At 41.9% G+C, this 24,893-nt stretch overlaps 1 protein-coding gene across 1 annotated transcript; it reads left to right on the forward strand.

The window, feature by feature from the left end:
• Window positions 1-1,854: 1,854 nt before the first annotated feature.
• LOC139742792 (ER degradation-enhancing alpha-mannosidase-like protein 3) lies at window positions 1,855-24,893 on the forward strand. Its single transcript, XM_071653311.1, has 20 exons — window positions 1,855-2,036; window positions 3,352-3,397; window positions 4,787-4,887; window positions 6,035-6,187; window positions 6,854-7,007; window positions 7,730-7,852; window positions 9,044-9,149; window positions 10,225-10,322; window positions 11,222-11,347; window positions 12,190-12,273; window positions 12,836-12,919; window positions 14,146-14,270; window positions 14,949-15,126; window positions 15,912-16,073; window positions 16,957-17,100; window positions 17,880-17,961; window positions 19,322-19,434; window positions 20,038-20,157; window positions 21,444-21,669; window positions 22,948-24,893. The coding sequence occupies exons 1-20, from the start codon at window positions 1,930-1,932 to the stop codon at window positions 24,102-24,104; spliced, it is 3,489 nt and encodes a 1,162-aa protein (XP_071509412.1). The 5' UTR covers window positions 1,855-1,929; the 3' UTR covers window positions 24,105-24,893.

Raw genomic sequence — 24,893 nt, forward strand, 5'->3', positions numbered from 1 at the left:
GAGTTGAAACAGTGTGCCTCCTTGTTTTCATTCAAAGCAAACTTAAAGAAGTACATTTTATTACAATATATCTCATTGAATACGAACTAAAAACAAACAATTTATATGACTAATGTTGGTCTCCCGATAGCAACATCGCATATCGTCCCCTCTTCCAGGAAACCAATTCTATTATTCTAAATTCCAGTATATTACAGTGTATCTCAAATACGAACTAAAAACAAAACAGAAACCCAGCATCAGCGCTTCACTATACTTCTAAAATGTGAGTTAGGGATAGAAACAACAAAAAAAAAATGTAAAAATTTGAACCATTATATTGATTGATGTTAAGTATTATCAAATATACAAAATGCGAACAATATAGTTATAATAAAAATGTGTTCAGACTAAACCGTCTACAGTTATGGTTTAATGAGAAAAATAGGATGTCTCTTTCTATCTTAAGCTTTACTGCAAATATATATATATATATATGCATACATATAGGGTAGGATGTTTTGTGATACGACTGACATACACATATGCATCAAAAGTGATATCTTGCACATTTTTAAAATCACATGCTCCCAAAAGTAAATAGGACCCTTAAGCAAAGGAATGCTAGCAAAGCCTGAAAAGGAAAGGTATAGAATCAGTGACAATCCCAACTTCCAAAGACTCACAGACATACTAACCTGTGGATTTAGAGAGGCAACATCAAGCAAGATCAGGGACAACATATCGTAGTGGTGTTATAACCTTCCCAAGCTCAACCACCTCATGAACCGTTTCAAGCCATACCCCCAATGGAAACGCCTCATAAGAAATATTATCAGCTCTACAGCAACACAAAAGGACCTCACAGAAAAGATTAGCCTCAAACCCTCACTTGAATTTTGGACACACTGGAATATCACAATAACCCGAGGACACTCTACCCCACAAACCCTCCATCCCATATCATCCGTCAGGCCCTGACAGCAAGAGCTCAACTCCTATTCATCCACATACATGTACCTACTACAAACAAGACTCCTCAAGATAAAGAAGCAGGTGGACCCCACATGCCCCCTATGCAGAGAGGAGGATGAGACCAGTGTACACTTTGTGACTACCTGCCGTCCAACCACTGGAATCCGCCAAGAATTTATCAAACAGAACAGAAAGTGCCTGCTGGGACTATATCCCTCTCCTTCCAACGACTATAGCACTCAGACTGCGCTCCAGTTTACTTGCACCACACTCTTACCATGATGACCCTATTATTTTAGGCCTAACCTCCCACAGTCTGCCAATGACAAAATCCTGATATGTTCCCTTCACTTTATATTCAAACTCCATATTAACCGAATCCTTCCAACTCTGCCCCTTGGTATCACCTTTCTGACAGGAAGGTGCCTATTCCATGACTACCTCTCTGCGATCCACGCTCGAAGATGAAGAAGAAGAAGAAGGTGAAGGGTAAGAAATGGGAGAACAAAAGACAACACAACAACAACGGGACAAGTGAGGAAGGGGTAACCGACGTGAGAAAGGCCAAAAGTACGTCACAAGTGTGACCAAAAGAAGGTACAAGGAGCCAAATGCACCGGACCAAACGACGAAAAACGGACCGGTTTTAGCCTTTTAACATTTCGCTGATTCACATGCGAGGAAACATTGATTGGGAGTAACTGGCTGAATCAGAAAACTGAAATCAGCGAATATACCGGTATGTGTTGTGTACAGAAAGAGGAGCCGCACGGTAGACTGCGTAGATACAGCTGCGCTCAGGCATTTAACACACGTAGCCATACTGTATAGCATAAACACAGTCAAGCTCATGAAGTTTCGGCGACGTGTACAGCTCAGACCTCAGTGAACGTCATCATGGCCAACTAAGTCAAGAAAGAATATTTTATCTGTTTTAACTTCTGATCACCGATCGGGATCCAGCTGAGTGGCATCATGATGAAGAAAATGTCGGTTTCTTCGCTCCACGTATGTCTCGTGATCGTAGCTGTGTCGGAATTCTGTAATTATGCATCTGGGAACATCGATAAAAACGCACGCAAGTGAGTTTGTATTGCTTTGCCTTTGCCTTGTTTGGCTTTTTGTTTTGGTTAAATTGACGTTTAACATTCTGTAATTTAAGTAGGCCTTTGTAGTTTCCACAGACCACTGATAAGTAGATAATTTCCAAAGATCACTGATAAGTTGACAGTTGAGAGGGTACAAATGTAGTGTTTTTTGCTTCACAGTTAACACCGGGGCGTTCCATTGTCATTGCACAGTTGTGAACTGTGTGGTGAGCTGAGTGGATTGGAGGCTCGAAACGCCTTTGTTTTCGTTTGCGTTCTGGCTGATCGCAGTTAGATTTTACTGTCGCCACTTCTGCAGAAGAAGTTTTATAGGAACATATTCAGGCCAAAAGCCCAAGGCCAAGCCAATACTCTATTGGTTGCAAGTGCCTGCTTAGTTTAGGTTAGTGTGTGCGCGGAAATCTTGGAATCTCGTATAAACTCCATGAATGATGATGAAATTCTAACAGCTGCATTCCCCGCTCCGTGTCTGTGTTGATGTGTCCCCATGACTGACCTTTTGAGTTTTCTTGTTTTATGAAAGATTTCCCTAGAAATTCTGAATTTGAAATTTTAACGTTGCTATTCAACTTTAGTCATTCTTTTGCTTCATTTAACAACATGTTTTGTTTTTATTAATTTACAGTTGTGTGTGAGATTGTATGACCAAGCGTTGTGTGTCCGGACAGGTTGTGGGACCGGACGCGTATTTTAAGTGCGTGTAAGTGCGTCTGGAATGAAAATGACGCAGTGAAAGTCTCACAAGATGTAACGAGTTTCACACTTATACACACATATGTCATTAGGCCAGTCCGATCGAATGTTCATTAGCGTTGATCGTACAGCGAGAATGTAAACACCGTGCACGTTCGCTCCCCATGTATTTCCCGTACAAAATCAATGCGTGCACAACTCTCTTTGATACATTCGTACATGGGGCCATGGGGTCACTTTGAAGGGGAAAACCCAACGATTTAGCAGGTTAATTCTCACGCCGTTTTCAGAGTATGTTGTCTAGTATATGAGGAGTCTATATCAAGTCTTTGAGCTAAAGAAGGGTGCATATTCTCTGTAAAATAGGTAAGTTTTCACGCGCGAATTTAAATGTCCGGAACCCAACCCCCCATCATACTAGTATTTGGAACAAACGAAAACAAGCAGTGCAGGGAAAGATTGCTTTCAATGACGGTATAAATGTGTAGGTGTAGAGAAGAGCATGTGTTGTCTGTTGGGCTTTATAGCCCTAGTAGATAATCATGTGATAGGAACTGGCTGTGACTGTTTCTCATGTTTGTATTCATTGTTCCAGAGAGGAGGTTCTGGAGATGTTCCGACACGCCTATGATTCTTACATGGTATGTAACCCTTGGCCCTTCCCCTCGCATTTATGTACAAATGTAAATCCCTGCATCCCCTGAAAAAAAAAAAATAGGCCAAGCTCTATCATGAATTTCTATGTTTTATCGCCACATACAGCGTAGTCAACCTGTACCTATTGAAATACCTATTGAAATATTACAATTTATGTAGTATGACATGCATTCATGGTACCAATGGGAGACTCTCATATCTCAGAGGTACAAGATAATAGAACGCTATGCCAAATCAATATTTTGTTGTTTTTATTGCCATTCATGTTGTCTTGGAAAATGTTGTGACTCATTTGGGATCCAAATACCAGGTAGTCACTACATGTATTTATGATTCCATTTTTTTCAATCTTGAAATTTGTTTGTTTTTACACAATTTTTTTAAATTGATTAATGATAATAATAATACAATACATTTATAAGGCACTTAATACAGATGTTTCTACAATGTAAGTGCACAGTTTACCAGAAAAATTGATACCATGGCTTACGAGTAGTAGAGTATACATGTCAAGGTCTATGAAGCACGAAATACATACGTACAACATTTGTATGTACGTGTACCATGAAGACAAATAAAGGGTATAATGCTGAGAAAGTCATTTGAGCTTTGTGCCCGCTGTGCATTGCAGTCTCAGGTACTGTACATTGTACACTTCTTGTACAGTCTGCATTTGCAACTTATGAAAGCATGCCACTTGAAAAAAAAAAAATACAGGAAAGCAGAGTTTGCAAAGCAAATTTAGTACTCTGTGTGTGTGTGGGTTGTTTTTTTATACACTATAAGCAGGGTGCTACATAAGCACTTGCCCGATTGCCCGGGGCAAGTAAAAATCAAAGTCGGGCAAGTGTTTTTGAACAATAAGAAAAGTTGCTTGCCCGAATTGGGCAAGCAAAACGTTTTAAAGCCACCTTTACTTCCCAACCTGTAGGTGAAGAAGTCCTAATGCAATCTAACACCAACACTCTATCGAACCAAGTTTGTTACTCGGCACATGTGCACTGTTTATTCAAATGATTGTGTTTTGTCAAGCCCTTGACTTTACAAGCGATTTTCTATATATATCAATTTCTTATATCTTTGATGGACTTCCTTTTTTTTTGTTCTGCTACAATTTGAAAATCTGCTTGCCCAACCGGGCAATTGGTAAAAAAGAGTTATTTAGCACCCTGCTATAAGTATGCTATAGATGGTAAATACTTTTGGAAACAATTTGCATTATGTCAGAATAGGACCTCACCTTTATTCCAAGTCTGTGAATTTTTTCACTAAGATATTTAAAGAGGTCTCATCTCAATTCAAAATGTGTCTATTGTCTTTCCTTTGTGCCCTTCCAACAATCATCATGTGTCGGTATGTGTGTGTTTGTGTAGACTTACGCCTATCCAGCAGATGAGCTGATGCCACTTAGCTGCAAGGGTCGGGTCAGAGGTCGTGAGCCAAATCGTGGAGATGTTGATGATGCGCTTGGAAAGTAAGAGAACTTACATATATGTACAACTGTACAAAACTTCCATTTTGCAGCAGGCAGAAAAAAAATGCAAAAAGAGGCTCATGTGTAGATTTTGTGCAAAATGCAGTTCGTGATGCAAGCTTAAGTCTTTTTATATCACAATATTTACATTGAAATTACATATCAAATTTTTAAAGATTCAGTGCAAAAATAATGTGAGGACTTATGAGTATTCAAACTCAAATAAGAAAAGCTGAATAGCAGGTACATGTATTGTATTGAAACAGAGGCAACTGGCTAATCTCCTCTGCATACATGTAAGTCGACTGGGTATATGTCAAATAATTGGCAAAGTCGACAAAAGGAAAAAAATCCCAGTTTACATTCAAAGCCTCGGGTGTGCTAATATCTGTGCATGCAGTTGTCGAATATTGCCTGTAAATCAATGCATTTTCCCCAGTCCCGTTACAGTTGACTAGTTTGGGGTGGATTGTATATTTCTATAAGTGTCAACAGTTTTGGCCTTTGCTGGGTGCCGAACATTGAGAATAACCTTGGAAACACAAAGTCATCTGTCAGACATGACATGATCTCATGTGGCTGTCTTCTGTCCTCGCCTACAGTATGCTTACAGTTGTACAAGTATAATGTTGCACACATTCTGAGATGAATTGGAATTTGAAGTTTTCTTATATTTAAAACAAGAGAACAATGAGCACTTGCATTAGCCTTGCAATCAAACTACATGTACACAATTTTCAGGAGTTGACTGATATTTTTAAAACCAGCGAAAACGTTGCCTCCCATAAAGCTGTTGCGAGGTACATGTATCATCTTCAAGGCAGATATTGCTAATTTTGCTGCTTGAAAAAAGGGATGATCCATCTTTCTCAAACTGTACCTTTGGTTCTCAATCGCAAATTTAATCTCTCACAAAATTATGTAACTTGTCCCTTTTGGCAGAATACATATTAGGCTTGCAAAGGGCATATACAGTGTCTGGAATATGCAGAGAATTGGTTTCCCTCCTCTGTACATTAAGATTTTCATGTTAATGCATGTCTCATGTTTATGCATATCTCATGTGTATGCATGTCTCATGTTTATGTTTGTCTCATGTTTATTCATGTCTCATGATTATGCATGTCTCATGCTCACTCACCTGCAGCTTCTCCCTGACCCTCATCGACACACTGGACACTCTGGCGGTGCTTGGGATGGTTGATGAGTTTGAGGATGCTGTCAAGAAGGTCATCAAGGACGTCACCTTTGACACCGATGTGGTCGTATCTGTGTTTGAAACCAACATCAGGGTGGTTGGGTAAGTTTGACGGCCTGCGTATGACTGTAGGGGCGATGGCTCTCATCATTGTTAACATGTGAGCCACCTCCATCGTAGCTGGCGGGGAGGTCTTCTTTCCATCATACTCCACCTTTGCTCTGTTTGTAGCCAGCTCCAGATCTACTGAGATTTTTTCCATCTATTCAAATGCCTCATACCCCTCTCCTCATCCAATGCCCTGTTTTCTCTTCCACACTCATATTGAAAACATCGATCCCATAACTCTGTCTCATGTGTCTGTATCATCAGAGTCGGTTCTTCAAATTTTTTTATATTGATCCCTGCATCCGTGAAAGCATCCCAAATCGTCCTACCAAGAGTGCCTAGCATCTTTGATCTCAAAGAAGATGTATAGTAGTGAGAGGTATAAAACCGATGAAGTTAAAAACTAGACATAATAACAGGGTAACTTAGACAGAAGGGTTTGTGTTGAAGTCTATGAATACATACATAGTATATGCACACAAATGTCTTTCAGAATTATCAACAGACAAAGATGTCCATGAGCTGTGCAGTCACTTTCCATAAACTTGTGTCATTCTGATCAGTACATTATAAAATTATGTCATGTGGCCCAGCTTGTAGGCCCGTTAATATCATGTAACATTGGTTTGGTGTGTCTCCTTTCTCCTGAACGTTTAACAGAGGTCTCCTTGGGGGCCATGTGGTAGCCAAAGACCTGCAGGAGCAGTATGGCCACTTAGAGTGGTACCAGGACGAACTCCTGCAGATGGCAAAGGAAGTCGGCTACCGCCTCTTGCCGGCCTTCAACACCTCCACGGGGGTGCCGTATCCCAAGGTTCGTAGGGCAGGCATGATGAGATGGTGCTCGTAGATAGTTAGCAGCCCTCATTGTTCAGTTGCTAGGTTAACCAAACTGCATGCAATAGCCAACAAAGAAGTACATTCATGGCTGGATAACGGTAAAGTAACTACTGTGTGTCACAAAGCAAAACTTAGGTTCTGGTATGGGATGAAAACTGTCACTTTAATGTCACTGATGTAGCTGTTATGATTTTTTTTTTGTCCTTTATTAGTGTTGTTGCTTTGATTGAATTACAAATCATTATCAGTTATGCCCATAGATAAACATACGAGTTGTCTTCTATGTTAATTCATGGTATTTATCGGTTCAAGTATATGGCATTTGGATTAAGCAGGGTTCGAAATTGGCGATGGTCCGTTGGCCATTGGCCACCCAAAATCACGTCGGACTGGCTAAAAATCATAAAATTCTGAAGTTACTAGTCCGTCTGGCTAGCCAAAATATTGCTTTAGTGTTAAAATTGATTCTAAGTAGTCCGCCTGGCTAGTAAAAAAAAAAGTTAAGTGCGACCCCTGTAAGAGGAAGGGAAGTGCTATTGTAGCCCAATCACTGTTGGCCAACATGTGTGAGTAAAGAACACAAAAATGAGCTATACACACATTATGGGCCTCCATCCACACACTCACACTCACACACACAAGTACTAGTGGTATAGGAACAGATGTGACTTCACCTAATTCCTGTGTTTTCTGTAGGTGAATCTGAAGCATGGTCTAGGCAAGGGGCGTTCTGAGCGTGACACCTGTACAGCATGTGCGGGGACCATGCTTCTGGAATTCTCTGCCCTCAGCCGCTTATCGGGTGACCCCATATTTGAGGTGAGTGCAGTAATGAAAGCCTGCCCTTGGCCTACAATCTACTGCTTTGATTAGGAAGTTAGTGCATCATGTTTCTTGGTCATCCAGTTCAAAATATCTCATGAAGAGTCTTTGGAAATAGCATCAAGTTAATGAATTAGCAATGATCACCACTTACAAGATTACTTAAAGGTGCATGGTCCCGGTGTTTTAGTCAAATGCGTACGTGGGCGCACGGTGCACGTTTCCTATAGAGACCTATGCTATCAACTCCTCTTTAGCGCTTACGCTTTGGCCCACTTCCCCGGGTCCGAAGAAGTCCGATTCACTGTAGTCAGTGGTCGGATCACAGAACGGCTCATGATTCGGCTGAGGGAGATGACAGCTTTAGCAAACTTCTTTTGTGATGTCATAATAACAAGCGCATATACACGCACCCTGGCATTACTACAGACTGCGCGATGCGCAGAGAAGACAACAAAGGCAACGTTACTTAGCAACACCTACGCACTTTACTCTTGATGACAGCTCAACTTCGGTAATCTTCGTATCAATGCTAACGGTCATCGGCAGTATCATCAACATCGCCCTCTACAATACCAGGACTATGCACCTTTAATATGCATTATGTGCTTTTGTGAAAGCTTTTCCTTTTATGTGCCCTGTCTACAAAAATTGATTTAGTTCATCTTATTGGATGGTATCTTGTGATACATGTAGATATGTATTTCAGTGATGACTCAAGAGATAAGAAATATCTAGAAGATGGAAGCATTGTGGTCTTCTTTTGAGAGGCTGCCAGATTAAAAATCATTGTACCATAAACAGCAATTTTTTTTTTTTTGAGCAGAAATTACTCAGCATGTACAACTGTAAGGTGTATGTAAAGTCACAAGAGTGCAAGGAAAGCCAAGTTTTGGAAATTATTTTGCATCCATTTTCCTATAACTACCTACTCCAAGAAGAGTAGCAAATTGCCTACCATTATTTCAAGAAGTACCCACTTTATGTCCCTATTCAATGAGGCATTTATTCATACATTTTAGAGTTGTTTTTTGGGGTTCATGTTTTTGTATTTTTATCCATGCTCTTTTATTTGAATTTAATATATATGTCATGGAAAGTTTTTCTCCTATCTTTTTCGTGATGATATAATGTACCCCCCTCCCCGTCCCTCATGAGTGTGCATGTTTTACATTGCTCTTGTTTCAGGAGAAGGCAAGGAGCGTCATGCAGACCCTATGGTCACGTCGGCAGAGGACCAGCAACCTGGTCGGCACGGTGATCAACATACACACAGGAGACTGGGTTCGAAGAGGTGGGTGTTCTATTCCAGCATAGTGGCCTGTGCAATGCTGTCGGGTGTATCAAATATTTTTTCCATGAGTACCTAGTAATGAGCTGTTCTATATATCCGTTTCTTTTGAACACATATCAATATTTTGCAGCCCACTTTGTGTGCATTTGTTTTGATGTTGTCATGTTTAGCATGCCCAGGGCAAGCTCTGTAGTAACTCATGAACAGTATACAAATAGTGAATGGTTATGAGTGCCATGGTAAGAGATTTTGCATGAGGTGAAAGACAAGGTGCTCTATTCAATGAGGCGAAGCTGAGTTGAATAGTGGGCCACATCTTTCACCAATAAGCTTATTTTTAAATCTTGTTCCTTATGTACAGTAGTACAGTCAAAATCAGTCATCAGCAAAGTCAATCGGTTGAAATTGTTTACAGTGAAATGAGTGACTGAGTGTGTGCTTGTAGCATGTTGAATGCGCGTGGCAAAGGTTTTTAATTGTGACATCAGAGCCTTGCAATAGAGCAAAAAGTACGAGTCGAATATGATGTGAACATGGTATCAATGGAAATTTGTGACGTCAGCTGTGTGACTTCCATTTTTGCTCAAACAAAATTTTAGGGCTGACTGCAACAGCATACAATGGTACTTTTTTAACTGCATGTCATGTGATGAGCACTCGAATAATAGGACAGCTATATTCTTTTTATGTGTTGTATAATCTGCTTTGGTGGCACACACATGATTCGATTATGTTCATGCATTGGTCCATATCTCTTTCCAGCCTGATTCTGAAGTTCTCCTGGGGGGCATTTCATGAAGCATTTTGTCAGATATTTTTTTCTGACAAATTGTTATAAGCTACTGAAATCCTTTGCATTTGATTGGCTGAGAGCAAATTTGTCAGACAAAGCTTCAAGAAATTTCTCCCCCCCCCCCCTTGTTGTCTGCAAGAAATTTCTCCCCCCCCCCCCCCTTGTTGTCTGCAAGAAACAAAGCAAAGTGTGGGCTTTGCATGTTAAAACGCCAGATTGATATGTGTTTACTAACTGTGTGATGAATAAAAACATGCCTCATGATCCTACTTGACTTCACAGAGAGCGGAGTTGGTGCTGGCATTGACTCCTACTATGAATACCTCTTAAAGGGATACATCCTTCTTGGTGAGGATTTATACTTGGACAGATTTAATACAGTGAGTACCAAATTTGTTTACTAATCTTTATTTGTTTATTAATCTTTAAGCTTTAGAAGCAAGGATTTCACTTGTACTTGGATCAAACATTTTATGACAAAAGGCACCTTCAGTGTATTCTTATGTATGAAAGTTTATGGGGATTGTCATATTGGTATACACACCAAATACATGTACAGGAGTATGTTACATTGCTGCATATCACTGATCATTCTGATATCAAGTTTTATTCATATATTCTTTGTTCCAAGATGTCTTGTATGGATCTGCCTTTCTTTGTTTTTTTTCTCTCTCTCTGTATTCCAAGCAAGACTGCAAATGAAACCTTTGGGTGCGTTCGAGCGCTCTAAAGCGAACCAAAGCGAACTGAACCAAAGCCTACCGTACCGAACTGTGCCAGTTTTGGAGCGTTCGAGCGCTCTAGTGAGAAAGCGTGCCTCATGAGTTATTTTTAGAAAAGGTCACGCATGTTTGTAGCAAGAATGTCATTCACCTGGCGCTTGAACTACTTACAGCTGTCCCGAACAAAGAGAATGATGTCTTTGCATTGTGACGTATGTGCATGATACGCTCATGCTTCACAATGAACTTTTGGTACGCTTTTGGAGCACATCGGGAAGTGGTCCACTTTTGGCTCGGTACAGTACGGTGCGGTACACTTTAGGAGCGTTCGAGCGCTCCTCTGGCGCGGATATGGTACGGTACAGTTCGCTTTAGGAGAGCGCTCAAACGCACCCATTGATGCCTAAAGCCCGAATCCAGGCCTTGGCTTTATCAAATTTCAGGCTCTTTCATGTACAAACCAGCTTCTTGTAGATGATTGTCAAGTTTCTTTTCTTTCATTCTAAAACTGGCATCCCTCTAATTGCCTTACATTTACCACCTTCTCCCTCTGACAGCATTATGAAGCCGTGAGGAGGTACATCAGCGATGGGCCGCTCCTCATGGACGTTCAGATGCACCGTCCCCATGCCCGGTCCAGGAACTTCATGGATGCACTATTAGCCTTCTGGCCAGGTCTACAGGTTAGACCAATGTCCTTGTCCTTTTTTTTTTCTCCAGTCATTTGTTTCTATCCAACACCCTATTTGTATTTTATCGATAGTTAACATTTCAGGGCACAAAAAGTATTTGGCCGATTATGAGTTTGCCTGTACATGACAAACTTCCATTACCTATTTCAAATGTTTCAAATAATTATGTCATGTCCAACCTATCCAGATGTGTTCCCTCAAACATTTGTATGAAGTTCAGAGCTTTTTGCCTTTGATGTTAATAATGTTAGAACATAGAATCCATTCTTCCTTACCTGTGGCTGAGTAGCTCCTCTGTTTTCCATGTTTGAATAACCTTCTGAACTTCATAGCCATTCTTGTTGTCAAATTGTCTATCAAATACACAGATTTTATGAGTGGATTTGTTTGCGCCTGGTTTGCGCCTGCGCATATAAGCAGGAAAGGTGGCCATCCCAGGAAATTTGATAAATGACATCACCTTTGCAATGTAAATTGATAGGTGTTAATGAGATGCCTGCGTATGACAGTTGACGGTGTGGTAAACCTCAGCTGTCTGACTGTGCGTCAGAATGTAAATAATTGAAGTTTGTATGTCTGGTGACGTTGGCTCTAGGAGGCATGTATTTGTTTAGGGAATACAGCAGTGACAGCTGTATTTTATGATGACGCACAAACATTTAGAATACACCGCAGAGAGCCCGTTACAATGAAAGATGTGAGAAAATACAAGTTAGCCTGGAGTCCATTTCAGAAGTGAATGGCAGTGGGTCTATTGGTACAATGATTCATTTTTTGCCTTTTGAGGCTACCATTCTTTCATTTATTTATTTTCATTTCATGTTATCTCACAGGTCCTGTTTGGAGATATAGAGCCAGCCATAGAAACACACGAAATGCTGTATCAAGTTACCCAAAGACACAACTTTCTCCCAGAGGTACAGTTATAACTTTGACAGATAGAATCTCATATTCCTAGATATGTTCCCACACCATTTTCTTCTCTTTGTTTATCTATGCTGTGTTGTCACTTGAAATTCATTGCAGATGTTACAAGCGAGCTTTACCCAACTACACATTTATTTTCTTGTAGTTGCAAAACCTCAAATGTGGTTTATGATTTTACAGCATTGTTCAGTGGGGAATTATCAGTATAAAGGCTCAGAAAAGCAAAGTACTATACAACTACAACTCAGTAAGTGTCATGGTAAAAACTCAGATCATGTTTGAGTCACTTTTGCTGAAATATTCTATTTGCAGTGTTTTTCAATAAATTTCAGAAGGGAAGGTAAAATTGTCATTTCAGGTTACATAGTTTTAATCATGTTTTGTTTGCTTTTTAATGACATCTGTCAGAATGATGCACTTGTAGAGTATGAGTGAAGGGGGGTTTACAACTGCACACCCCTTGAAAAGTTGCTGTTATCAATCAGAGATGTACATCGAGAACTGACATCAGTCCCAGGTTGTGATTCTTTCCACATTGCTCATTCTTCTCAGGCTTTCACACCTCAGTATGATGTCTACTGGGCTCAGCATCCCCTTCGGCCAGAGTTCATTGAGAGCACATACATGCTGTACAAGGTGAGGAACTTGTCTTTAAAGTCGGACGATCGTCACCCCTAATGGTACGTTATTTCGTAAACTCCCGAACGACCGAAGTTTGTGCATGCAATTGCGCAGTGCCAGACTCGGTGCTATATCCATAAACGTGTGGGACAATGCTGCCACTGAGACACGTGTGTGCATGTGTGTGTGTACGCATCATACACAAACATTGTGACCGCGAGCTGCGGTGATTGGAGGAGAGAGGCCAGAAGACATGTGGCTCTTTTGTCCTCTCTTCATGGGCATGCGCACTGAGAGTGTGCGTCCATTCGGAAGCTCTCGTGGCTCGCACAGCCATTTTGGGTCAGGTGATTTTGAGCCTCAGTGGTGTTCGCTGACCCATTGAGCCAGCGCTATTCTCATTCGGTGTCATGACATTTGATGCAGAATGGGGGGAGGCAGCATGTTGCGTTCCTCTCCGTGCCGCACAAACCACTCGCCATGATTGTAAGGCTTTAAAATATGCAAAAGAAAGGTAAAAAGCAAGATAACACCCTCATAAAGCCTCATCAGGAGAACTTCACCTTGCAAATGAAATGTATAGGAGATGTTGTTAGGTTGTTACATACATTTTATTTGGTTGTAAATGAGAGAAATTATGTTGAAGTCGGTTTAAAATTCTCAGTGATCTGATCGATAAACCAGGGCTCGACACTAACGGTGGCCCGGTGGCCCGGGGCCACCAAAAATGAAAGTCGGGCCACCAAATTTAAAAAAAGGGCAAATTTGGTGGCCCGCCTCGGGCCACCAAAATATTTTGAAAAGTATGTCAATAAATTTGTAACTTTTTGCGCCGGAAATTAGCAGTTAAATTTGTTCGAACGATGGATGAAAAGGACTGAATGAATGCCTGAGAGTGAGTGTTGCAAGTTTGTTGAAGTTTATTTATGAGTAGATATGTCCAACTTCTAATTCTTACTATCATAAATCTTAAATATTTGATTCATTAAAAAAAAGGACTTTTAATGTTTTTTATTGTTTTTTTTCGGGACACCAAATTTTTCTCTCGGGCCACCAAAAAATTGAAATTTAGGATTTTGGTGGCCCCATCGGGCCACCAAACAAAAAAGTTAGTGTCGAGCCATGGATAAACAATTATTGAATGAAAAGTGTCACGACTTTGCAGTGGGAATGATTTCTGTCTGTTTGGCCTTACACTGTAAATGACCTTGTCCTGCACCCGTTTCCTTTGATTGATACAGGCCACAAGTGACCCCTATTACCTGGAGGTTGGAGCCAAGATCATTGATGCGCTCCAGAACCACGCCCGAGTGCACTGTGGATTCGCTGGTATCAAGGATGTGAGGACTGGTAGTCATGAAGACAGGTGAGTTAGGTCCAGCTGCTACAATCCTAACTTTGAGGTACCTGGAATAATTTCAGGAGCTGTTTTGTGAAACGAGTGACTCGCACATTTGTACTGCCCATGTGTCCATTGGAGAATCTTCTAAAAGCCCTTGCCTCCCAGATCGATTAGGGTCACAAGTAAAAGTCCACACCGTATGAAATTGACTCTGTGTGGTCCACACATGTATGCACACATGCAGTCTACAGTTTGCCACCAATACCTTATGTATGGTTCAACATTAGTGGTGGCCTAGGGCCACTCAAATTTAATGTCAGGTCTTCAAATTTCCATTAAGGCTACCTTTTGGTTGCATGATAGGGCAGCTAGAGTGCAAAATGAGTTTTTGTATTTCCTTTTAGCTCGGGCCTCTACATTTCTTTTTCGGAACACCAAAATTTCATATTAAAAGATTTTAGTGGCCTGAACAAGCCACTGGAGAAAACAAGTTAGTGTTGATTTCTGCCTTACATATGTATCAATGCTTCAATTTGTGTGCACAGATGTGTTATTACAGAAGTAAGTGCTTGAGAAAGAGCCGCAGACTGACAATTTCTGTCCATTACATGATGCATACCCCTCCCCCCACTCGCCATCCAGTGCCTGGCATTGATCCATCGGCTGTGAAATATTCACCATCACCATCTCTCCTGTTTCTAGGATGGACTCCTTCGTGCTGGCCGAGACCTTCAAGTACCTGTATCTGCTCTTTGCGGAGCCGGAGGAACTCGTGTTGGATGTTGACAACTACCTCCTGACGACTGAGGCCCACCTCCTCCCCCTCTCCATCTCCAAGATCAGGGGAGAGCAGGCCAACGCAAGCACAGACACAAACTCTGTGAGGGCATTGACCTTTGTCTTATGTATACACCTTTAGTGATGTCTTGTATAGAAACCCTCAGTGATGTCTTATGTATGAACCTTATGTATGATGTCTTATGTATACACCTGTAGTGAATATATGAGGGGCCATATCGCTGTTGGGACAACATTTCTTTTATGAGAGGGAGCAGTGATATAATTGCTATGATAGCAGGGGAAGAAGATCTTTAGGTTCTGTCTCTTCCTCTCTTTCTTGCTCTCTCTCTCTCTCTCTCTGCCACTCTCATCGCTCAGGTGTATGATTGCCAATTCATTCTGTTTTATTCAGTTTCACTTTTTTTCTTTTTCCTTTTTTGGCAATAGCTACTCCCCTCTCGCACAGGAAATGGAAGCTGGAAAGTGGATCATTAGTTGATCAACCAGGAAATAGAAAAACTGACCGAAAATGTAGATCAGCAGCTGGGAGGTGATGAAATAACAGTGAGATGGATGAATTGATAAGCTTTGTACCTCTCATTTATGGGGCTAATTATTGTAGGGGCCTACCTTACTGAGGATCAAAATTATGGGGCCATTTTTTTTTTTAGAGACTGCTTTGAGATCCATTGTAGAACAGCAAACCTTTGGGCAATGCTGCATGGACCATCTCTTTTGTGCTCCTTCTATCTTTGCTTTGGAATGTCCAATGTCTGTGTGTTTCTCCTACTTATGATTCTGATTTCATGAAGGGATAAGTAGGTAGTAAGATACATTCTCTATTTCTTTTCTTTTTTTCTGACTTTCATGCCCCTTCTCAAACAGACTGCTGAAGAAGTGACCACAACGGTCATCGTGGACAGGTCCTGTGCCAACCACAAGTTCCTGTTCCCGGCCGGCAGCACCTACGCCCAAGCCCTGAGAGACCCTCTGAGGAAGGCCAAAGACAGTCAGTCAGGCCAGTGTCCCTCCAGTCCTCAGCCCAGCATGGTGGTGTAAGTGGGAGGAGAGCAGAAACATCACAGGAAGTTGTGATGATGATGGTGGTGGTGGTGGTGGTGGTGATGATGATGGTGGTGGTGGTGGTGGTGGTGGTAGGGGTGAGGGTGGTGGTGAAGATAGTGATGATGATGATGATGATGATGATGATGATGATGATGATGACGATGATGATGGTTAATGATGATGATGTAGAGGATATTGATGGTGATGGAAGTGGTTGTATTAATGATTTGATTTTGATTTGATTTTGATTTGAGTGTGTATGGATTCGTAGTCATTATTCAGCTGTATTTATTATGAATGACTGAAAAAACAATACAGCCCCGAGTGATTGAAAAAAAAATCAAGTGTTTTAGTAGTAACCATGATAAAAAAATCATGGGTATACATACTCGCATTGAACTTGAACCAATGATCATATAAAGATATTAATTCTGATCCCAACATGCATAAGACAGGCGTGCATACATTCTCAGATCAGTGTTTTACTCCACAATCATGAATTTAACCACTTGAAATTGTTGCGAACTTTCAATTCATGAAAATTAGACTCGCTAAATACTGTAAAAGCGGAAATTTTTGCGATGTTGAAATTTTCGCGCATTTCGCGCAATCAGAAACTAGCGCGAAAATAAAAGCACGCGAATATTTTTGCTTGCCATATGCTCCTGTGCGTGATATCTCGATTCCGCGGAATTAAAAACACGCGAAACTCTTCTACCCGGTCAAGCGCGAAAAATTAGTCGCGCGAAAATATCCACTTTTACAGTATATGGTTTGAACAGTACTTGCCAATAAGGCATGTCGTCACAATATTGCAATAAACCTCCCTCAAATCAGCGATTGCCCCTGCCTGGTATTTTCTCACTCTCTCGGGTCTGACAGCCAGCGTCTGAAGGCGGCCGAGTTTGTGCCGGGCAACCCTGACCACATGCAGCAGCTGACCCGCATGGGGATCAGACTCATCACCATGAAAGACGGCCGGGTTCAGCTCATGCACACAGCCTCCAACGTAAGACCTTGTGAAAGAGGCAGTAGAATCTGGTAGACATGTGAATGACCAGTTGACCATTACCCATTTGTCCAAGGGCTATATATGGTTCTTTGATAATGGTGAGCTCATGCACGCAGCCTCAAACGTAAGACCTACTGACCATTCTCCAGTCCTCTGGGCCCAATAGAGCCCTCCCTAGCAGCTATAAGTGGCAGTAGGACAGAATGGACACGTAAATGACCAATTGACCATTTGCTTTTTTGCCATACGGCCACATCAGACTCCTTGTTAAGCTGAGTGCTTGTAAAACTGTATGGACACATGAATGACCCTCTTACTGTAACTCATTTGTCAAAGGGCTGTTGTGGACTCCTCAATGTTAACAGAAATAGAAAGGACACACTATCAATGAGGGTATCATGTCCTGTTCACTGATCTTTATATGAAAGGAACGCATAGCACCCAAGATCATTTTATGAAAGAAATGTTGTTAAACAGGACACAAATCAATGTCAAGATTGGGCATATTTGATGGTGGAATAGAGATGCAGATGATCTTTTGACTTCCATGGTAATGTTATGCTGGTAAGACCGGTACGTATTCCATATTCTTTGGCGAGAAACAAGACCAAGCGGAATTGTAGATTTAATGGCACCTAGTGTGTTATGAGAGAAGGGAATACGCTGCTGTTGAATCTTGTATACACTGAGTGCGAGTCCTATTTTATGATCACATGAGATCGTCAGTGATTACCATTTACAAGTATTTACAACACCTACACTCTATTCTCTTCCAGGCCGTCACTCCGCAAGCTGCAGAACAGGGCGCCCTCTTTATGCAGGAGATGATAGAACTCTCCAAGAGTCAGCAGGCCGAAGGTATTGTAATTACTAATTCTCCTCTCTTTTCAAATCAAATTCCATTTCCAATATAACATTTTGTCTGATACAGTTGAAAAAAACAAAAGATAATACAAAAACATAAATATATGAAACTGTGAGTTCAAAATTATTGTATTCTTGGAAAAGAGAAGCCCATGTAAAAGAAAAGCTCTCCTGTCCCCTGTGAGTATAGTCCTTTTTATCATTAGTACTGCCATAATATTCTTCTTTTGAATCTTACAGTTCTTCATCATACTAAAATAACCCAAATTGATAGTAAACGTGTCACAGAACTCAGTTGTTCACATCCTGCAGTAGGATGGAGCAGGTACCACAAACTACAACGTTTCAGCGACACTGTAAAGAGTTGCTCGGTGTTTCATGCATAGGGAGATGTACATATAGACCATATCATAGCAGGCGCTCACAATAATCCCCTGCTTGTGCTGTCATTAAAGCAGGAAGCAGAAAACCTTCTTGACTCCCATGTAAGCTTCAAGTTGAGCCCATAAATCACAGCTAAGCTCAGACAGGAGTACTAGAGGCTGTGCAAATATTAGGCATTGGTTTGATTGATTGCTTCACTAAACAGTGCAGACCCACTGGGCACATCGCTGATGGGCTGAAAGTAAACTATCCTTTCATCTGTGTGTTCCCACAATTGTACTCAGTGTGTACACTGTACAAATGCATGTGCAAGAAATGTATTTCATACCTTGTCAATACAGGGGGACCAAAGGTATTATGCATTGAGATTGTCTGTTCATACGTAAATGAGTATGACCGTAGGGATGTCTGTGTGTGTGTGTGTGTGTGCCTGTCTGTCTGTTGGTCCATCGATCCTTCCACCCCATATAATGATTGGAGAAAAACTATGTGATGGATTTTATCTATACTTGTTGCCAAGATTGGCTGATCAGAATGTGGTCATAATCCCTTTAGGTCCAAGGTCACAGATCTTTCACTACAAATGTCATTTTGCAGTCAGAGATACAGCCAGGAATGACAAAAGTAATATTATTTGCCGGGAAGGATTCTTGAAATGAATGGACAATTATCTGCATGAACCATTTGGGCAAATGTCTAGGCTAAAGTCAAAAGTCAGTTTAAAAAGATATACTTCTTCAGCCCTGAATGTCTAGTGGTGATATAGTTACAGTGCAGGTAGGTTGGTCTAAGGCAAAGTTTATCAGCAGTTTAGGGTCAAAGGTAATCAAGTCTGTTAAAAATGTTCACTGTGTATGTAGGCATAAGAAGTGATGCTATTGAATGATGATGAATATGATGAGGGGACTTTTTGTGCGCGTACTTGGGGCAAACCGTCTCTTCCTCCACTCATTCTTCCGTTCCTGGTTAGTTGCAGAGAATCACCCGAGGGTCGTCCAGGTGATGTCACCGGAGCACTTGAAGAACGTTGTGCTGGCTGCGGGACCGGCCCAGTTTGGCATGGACCTCAATGAGAACTTTGCAGTAAGTGGGCGATTTGCAGCGATGGTTGTCTTGAGAATGTCTGTTGCTAGGCATTTCACGAATGGTTCATGTAATTTGTGTCCAGGACAGGACAAGTTTCTTTGTATTAAATTAAATGTTAAATCCCATCCATGAGGTAGCATTTGCAAGTGAGACAATGCTTGATTTAATGTTGATATATTTATTTGTTGTTTTGTTTCACCACCATACAGAACTCTTTTTTATTTCATATGCCTTTTTCCATTTTTTTCTATCATTCTTTGTTTGGATAGGAGACAAAGTTCCTTCTGTCTTTAAAATTTGCAAGAATTAATGTTTGGAATTGAATAGAGTGTAGATTGTGAAAGATGACCATCATGATTCATGTTCTGAGCACAATTCATCATCTCAAATCTTCTGAAATTCAATTCATTGTCAATTTTACAGTGACTCTTTGTTATGATGACAGGATGATCATTTTAGTCTTTCAAGTGTACAGCTGTAACACTACTTGGCTATAATGATTTAAGTAGCAGGTTATTTCAATTTTTTCGCCACGAATGCAACCCCAGGCAGATAATGACCACAATTCTTTTTGTTATAAACATTTTTTTTTTGTCCCAGGCTGTGGGTGAGCTAGTGGTCGCAGAGCCACTGACCGCCTGCTCGGACATCACCAACGGTCACCTGATGCAGGGAAAGATCATTATCGTGTCACGAGGAGACTGCATGTTCATTGAGAAGGTGGGGAATCCCTGTTCATCTGTGTAGCGCTATACGTCATCATGATATATATATATGCAAATTTATTCCAAATTACAGAAATATTAGCTCATTTTTCTTGAATGACCTTAATTTTTCATATTTTGAAAAAAAAAAAAAACACTTCTGATATTGAAAGAAAGAAAGATATTATTCAGAGGGATGAAGGTTCAGGTGCAAGTTTCTTCACTTTGTCTCCCTCTACAAATTTAATTTGTTAAGATCACAACTACTGATCTGTAAATTAACAAACATGTCAGAAAAAGGAACCAGTGGGACTCGAACCTGTCATCTACTGCTACCTTCACCCCTCTACCTTCACCCCTCTGAATAATATCTTTCTTTCTTTCATTTTATATGCCTTGTCCGCCTTGGAATACTTAACATAACAATGTCGGAATTTCGGAGCTTGGGTATTTGTTCCATGTTCATCGTGTCACTGCCGGCAACCAGGGACCTCCTGATGGTAGTGTCGCTTCTCGGAAAGCAGTAGATGATAGGTTCGAGTCTCGCTGGTTCCTTTTTCCAACATGTTTGTTAATTTACAGATCAGCAGTTGCGATCTTAACAAATTTAATTTGTAGAGGGAGACAAAGTGAAGAAACTCGCACCTGAACTTCTCATCTTGTTTGTAATTTCTTTTGCCTTGCTCCATTCCATTTCATTGTGATAATTTATTCTGAATTTTCATTCAGAAAAATTGTGTCTCTTCCATTATTTCTTGATTTGTTTTGATAGTCCAAAATCATCTAATTCTGGAATTTAAACTTCCCTCCAAAATCTTTACCCTAACCCTTTCCCATTATCTTTCTTGTGTGTTGCCAGTATGCTAACTCTTTTTTTTCTTTTTTATGCCTCAGCCCCAAAGGGAGCTGAAAGCATTATTTTTCAAATTAGTCTTGAAAAAATCTTAGTTGCAGTCATGTCAATGTAGTATCATTGTCCTATAGGAAACCAGATCTCATGTCTCTGCAAAGACTTTGTAATGCATGATGTCACCAGCCAGGTAACTTTCCCTAACTTGAATTATTTCCAACAATGTTCGGCAACTATGGAGAACAACATTTTTCAACGGCAGATGCTGTCCGTTCAAGGCATTTTCTTATCAAATTTCAGTAATGCAGTAATTCTCACCAATGCAATTCAAATGTGGTTTTGTGATTTAACCAGATTGCTCTGGTCATAAAAACCCAGAAGTAGATTTTCAGGAGACACATAGTATCACCTCACTCTTGACTTGTCTTCCCATCCATGACATTGCTGGTCAGGCGAGGCAACTGGAGAAGCTGGGAGCCCATGGCGGCATCGTCATCGACAACGTGCCGGACACGAGCAGCGACACGGCGGCCATGTTCGCCATGTCCGGGGACGGCACCGACGACGTCAACATCCCCATGGTGTTCCTCTTCACCAAGGAGGGGCGGATCCTGATGGATGCCATCCAGGACCACAAGACCGTGGAGGTCCTTCTACTCGACAAAGCCAAGACTCTGGGTGAGTCTGATTGGCTGACCAGGGGGATTCCCTTACCCACATATTACTGTTAAACCGATATTTTCGCGGCGTGAAATTTTCGCGAGTTGCCTCTAACATTCAATGCATACATAGACAAGAACTTTTGCATGCATATTCATTTCACAAATCTTGGCTCTCGCGAAATTCACGAAATTGAAATGCACGCGAACATTCCTCACTTTACAGTATTATATGCAGCATGTATTTAGCAAGTCTAATTTTTCACAAATTGTTACTTCCCGACAATACTGCGAGAGGTTAAATTCGCGATTGTGAAGTACGCAGGTACAGTACTGAATGGAAAAATACATGCATGCATCACACGTGCATGTAGGGATCGGAGTTAAGATTTTGGCATGTTTTTGAATTCGTGAGTAGTACCCGGAATTTGTGGTAATTAAAACTTTGCGAAATATTTAGCGTTTACAGTGACTGTCTCTTTCCCCAGTCACTCAGTGTACCTTTCTTTTCATGTAATGATTCATAGATGTGAAGAAATGCCACCACCTGCAGTGTTATGTCACATCACAGAATGACTCATTTACTGTGTACACCATTTATTTTAAAGGGTTTCATATTCGTGAATTTCGCTAGTTTGGTGTTGTGTGAATTGAACAAAACACAGAAATATTAACACTGATCCCAACATGAATGCGGTGTGCACATGTACATTTCTTTATCCATCGCTGTACTCTTTGACCGTGAATTTAACCACTCATGAAAACATCCGGAAGTCACAATACATGAAGAATTAGACTGGCAAGATATATGGCGTATACAGTAGTCCCTACATTCCAGACTTGTGCATTTATTGCATGCCAGTCATTTCTAGGGCATGTGTAGGTCTCAAGAGCATAAATGCTATCTTTGTGCCTATTGATTACAACCCATTAGTGATCAGCTCTCTTACCTTGTGTGGGTTCTAGGACAATTATCCCCTGGACAATTACCCCAGACCCTACTCGAAACCCTAAATATAATCCAGATCCTGACCTTAACCAATATCCTAACCCTAATCCTAGTCCCTGAACCTAATCCTATCACTAACTGGTGTTTAGCTGGGGGGGGAGGGGGGGGGGGGTAATTGTTGTCCAGGTACGCTTGTATGTAGTTACGAAACAGATGCAGACAATATCGTTTGTGAGAGGAAGAGTACAGGAACAGTGCATGATGAACCCCTGTGCAGAGATTCTTTTGATTTGAAGTGTCTTTTCCCTGTGTCACTACATATGTGTTTGTATTATCCTCTCTTCCCAGCGGAACTGAATGAAATCTGGGGGCACTATCACACCAGCAACGCCGACAGGCCCCTGCTGCGGGTAAGGGCCGAGGTGGAGAAGGTGCAGGTCTCTTCCTGTGAGGACGGAGCCGATGAAGACGACGAGCCAGATTATTCGAGCCAGGACATCGACGGCTATGACGAGGATGGAGATGAAGAGTTTGAATGCCCCGCCCAAAAGCTGCCCCCTAGGCAGCCGGTAGATATCATGGAGCACCACCCAGGATGGCGGGAGAGGGCCCAGGAGGTGTGGACAGAGGGGGGCCAGGCCTCTGACGAGATACAGAAGGCCATGGAGTTCGCGAAGCAGCTCAAGCAATTTTCCCTCACCAAGAGTGAAATAGAGAAGCTCCTGAACCAGCCGGGAGCTCTCGGCCACGGGGGAAGCTTTGTCGCCGACACGCAGGCCAAAGTGGACGCGCTGATGAAACAGTACCAGCAGGTCAACGGAGAAGCGAAGCAGCGCCTCAGGGAGGATGCGTCCACCTTCCTGTCCAGCAGCACGCCGCCTCAGCTGCAGGCAGCGTTTGACAACATACTGAAATTATATACGGAGACACCCGACGGTCAGGAGTTTCGTTCAGAAAGGGCGGAGAGCGCCCTCAAGCATGGCATCGACTCGTATGACAACTTTCAGGTGGACCCAAGCGCGCTGTCCGCCCTCGGAGACCTCCCAGAAGGGGTCATGGAGAATATAGTGGAGGAGTACATCAAGATGGAGAGTGTGAGGTTAGGGATGGACAAGTTCAACCCTCTGCATCGAATGCAGGAGCGTGAAGAGATGCAGCAAGCAAACTTAGCTTTCAATTCAAATCAGGACACCAGTAGGACTAAGTCCGCATCGCCTGCCGGAGTAGCAGACGAGCAAAATGTTGGTGAGAGCAAGGAGTCTGACACGAGAACTGCCGCGAGCCAGCAGGCATCTTCAAATGTGGCGGAAGGGGAGCATATACGACAGTCAGCCCCCCAGGGGGATACAGAGTCGGGTCCGGAGATTAAAAGCGCCGTGGATCCCCAGTGGAAGCACAGGCAGGAGATGTTGCAGCAGCGCCGCCAACAGCTGGAGCGGCAGATGGACGCTAATCGCGCTAAGCAGGAGAGGAAAGAGGAGGAAGAGGCAAAGGAAAAGCTATGAGTCTAAATCTTTGCCCCCTCCTCCCTCCCCTCTTCCTCTCGTATTCTAATACACATGTGGTATAAAAGTTCATATGATTATCACTTGGAACTTGACTACAAATTACTAACAGAGCAGAACTTGACTACAAATTACTAACAGAGCGGAACTTGTGTCACAAAGGTGCTGCCATGCGTCATCGTTTGCGCCCATTGAGTATTGACCACCAAATTTCCTGCGTGATGCTGCCCACTGAGAAAATACTGCACACAGTACAGCAATGGTGTCACATTGCAAGCCATGTCTCCGAGTCCTGTAGAGAAATCAGTGGCCATGGTGACTAAAAATTCTCTCCGTGATTCTTCCACTCACTGTCAGAGAGCTTGTGTATGAAATTGACAGTCTTTTCATATTTGTATGTATGAGTTAGCATTTGGCATTAATTGTGAAAAAAAAAAGAGAACATGCCTATGAAATCGATGGCAGTATGTGGATGGATCATTTTTGTTTTCGTGGTGGGCAGAGGCTGCCCATGCCCAGCCTTGGGTTGGGGCAGGGGAAGGCCCGTTGCCCGCATCAACTCCTGAGTGTGTGGAACATTGAAGTGTATTCATAGCCATGCATATGTATGAAGCGTTAGTGCCAAAACGGGGTGCATGGTAGCGCACTGCCCCTTCTTGCTTCATCCAGTTGTCACTGCTCATCAAGTAGCTTTCCTTTTTTTTTTTTTTTTTGGTTCTTCTAAGAAGGAAGTTGCACTTCCCTGTGAGCAGGGGTAGCTTCAGTTGCTTGGCTGCATTTTACAGCTCT

Source organism: Diadema antillarum, unplaced genomic scaffold (genome assembly GCF_040938485.1).
Source record: "Diadema antillarum isolate AM-2024a unplaced genomic scaffold, OU_Dant_1.0 scf00000033, whole genome shotgun sequence".
In the NCBI taxonomy this organism is placed as follows: Eukaryota; Metazoa; Echinodermata; class Echinoidea; order Diadematoida; family Diadematidae; genus Diadema; species Diadema antillarum.

What these genes read in the sequence shown, in the direction of transcription:
- LOC139742792 (XM_071653311.1), top strand. Translation starts at nt 1,930, where the DNA reads ATGATGAAGAAAATGTCGGTTTCTTCGCTCCACGTATGTCTCGTGATC. An exon ending in ACGCCTATGATTCTTACATG is followed by an intron (nt 3,398 to 4,786) that starts GTATGTAACCCT and finishes GTGTTTGTGTAG; the next exon opens with ACTTACGCCTATCCAGCAGA. An exon ending in ACCTCAATGAGAACTTTGCA is followed by an intron (nt 19,435 to 20,037) that starts GTAAGTGGGCGA and finishes TTTTTGTCCCAG; the next exon opens with GCTGTGGGTGAGCTAGTGGT.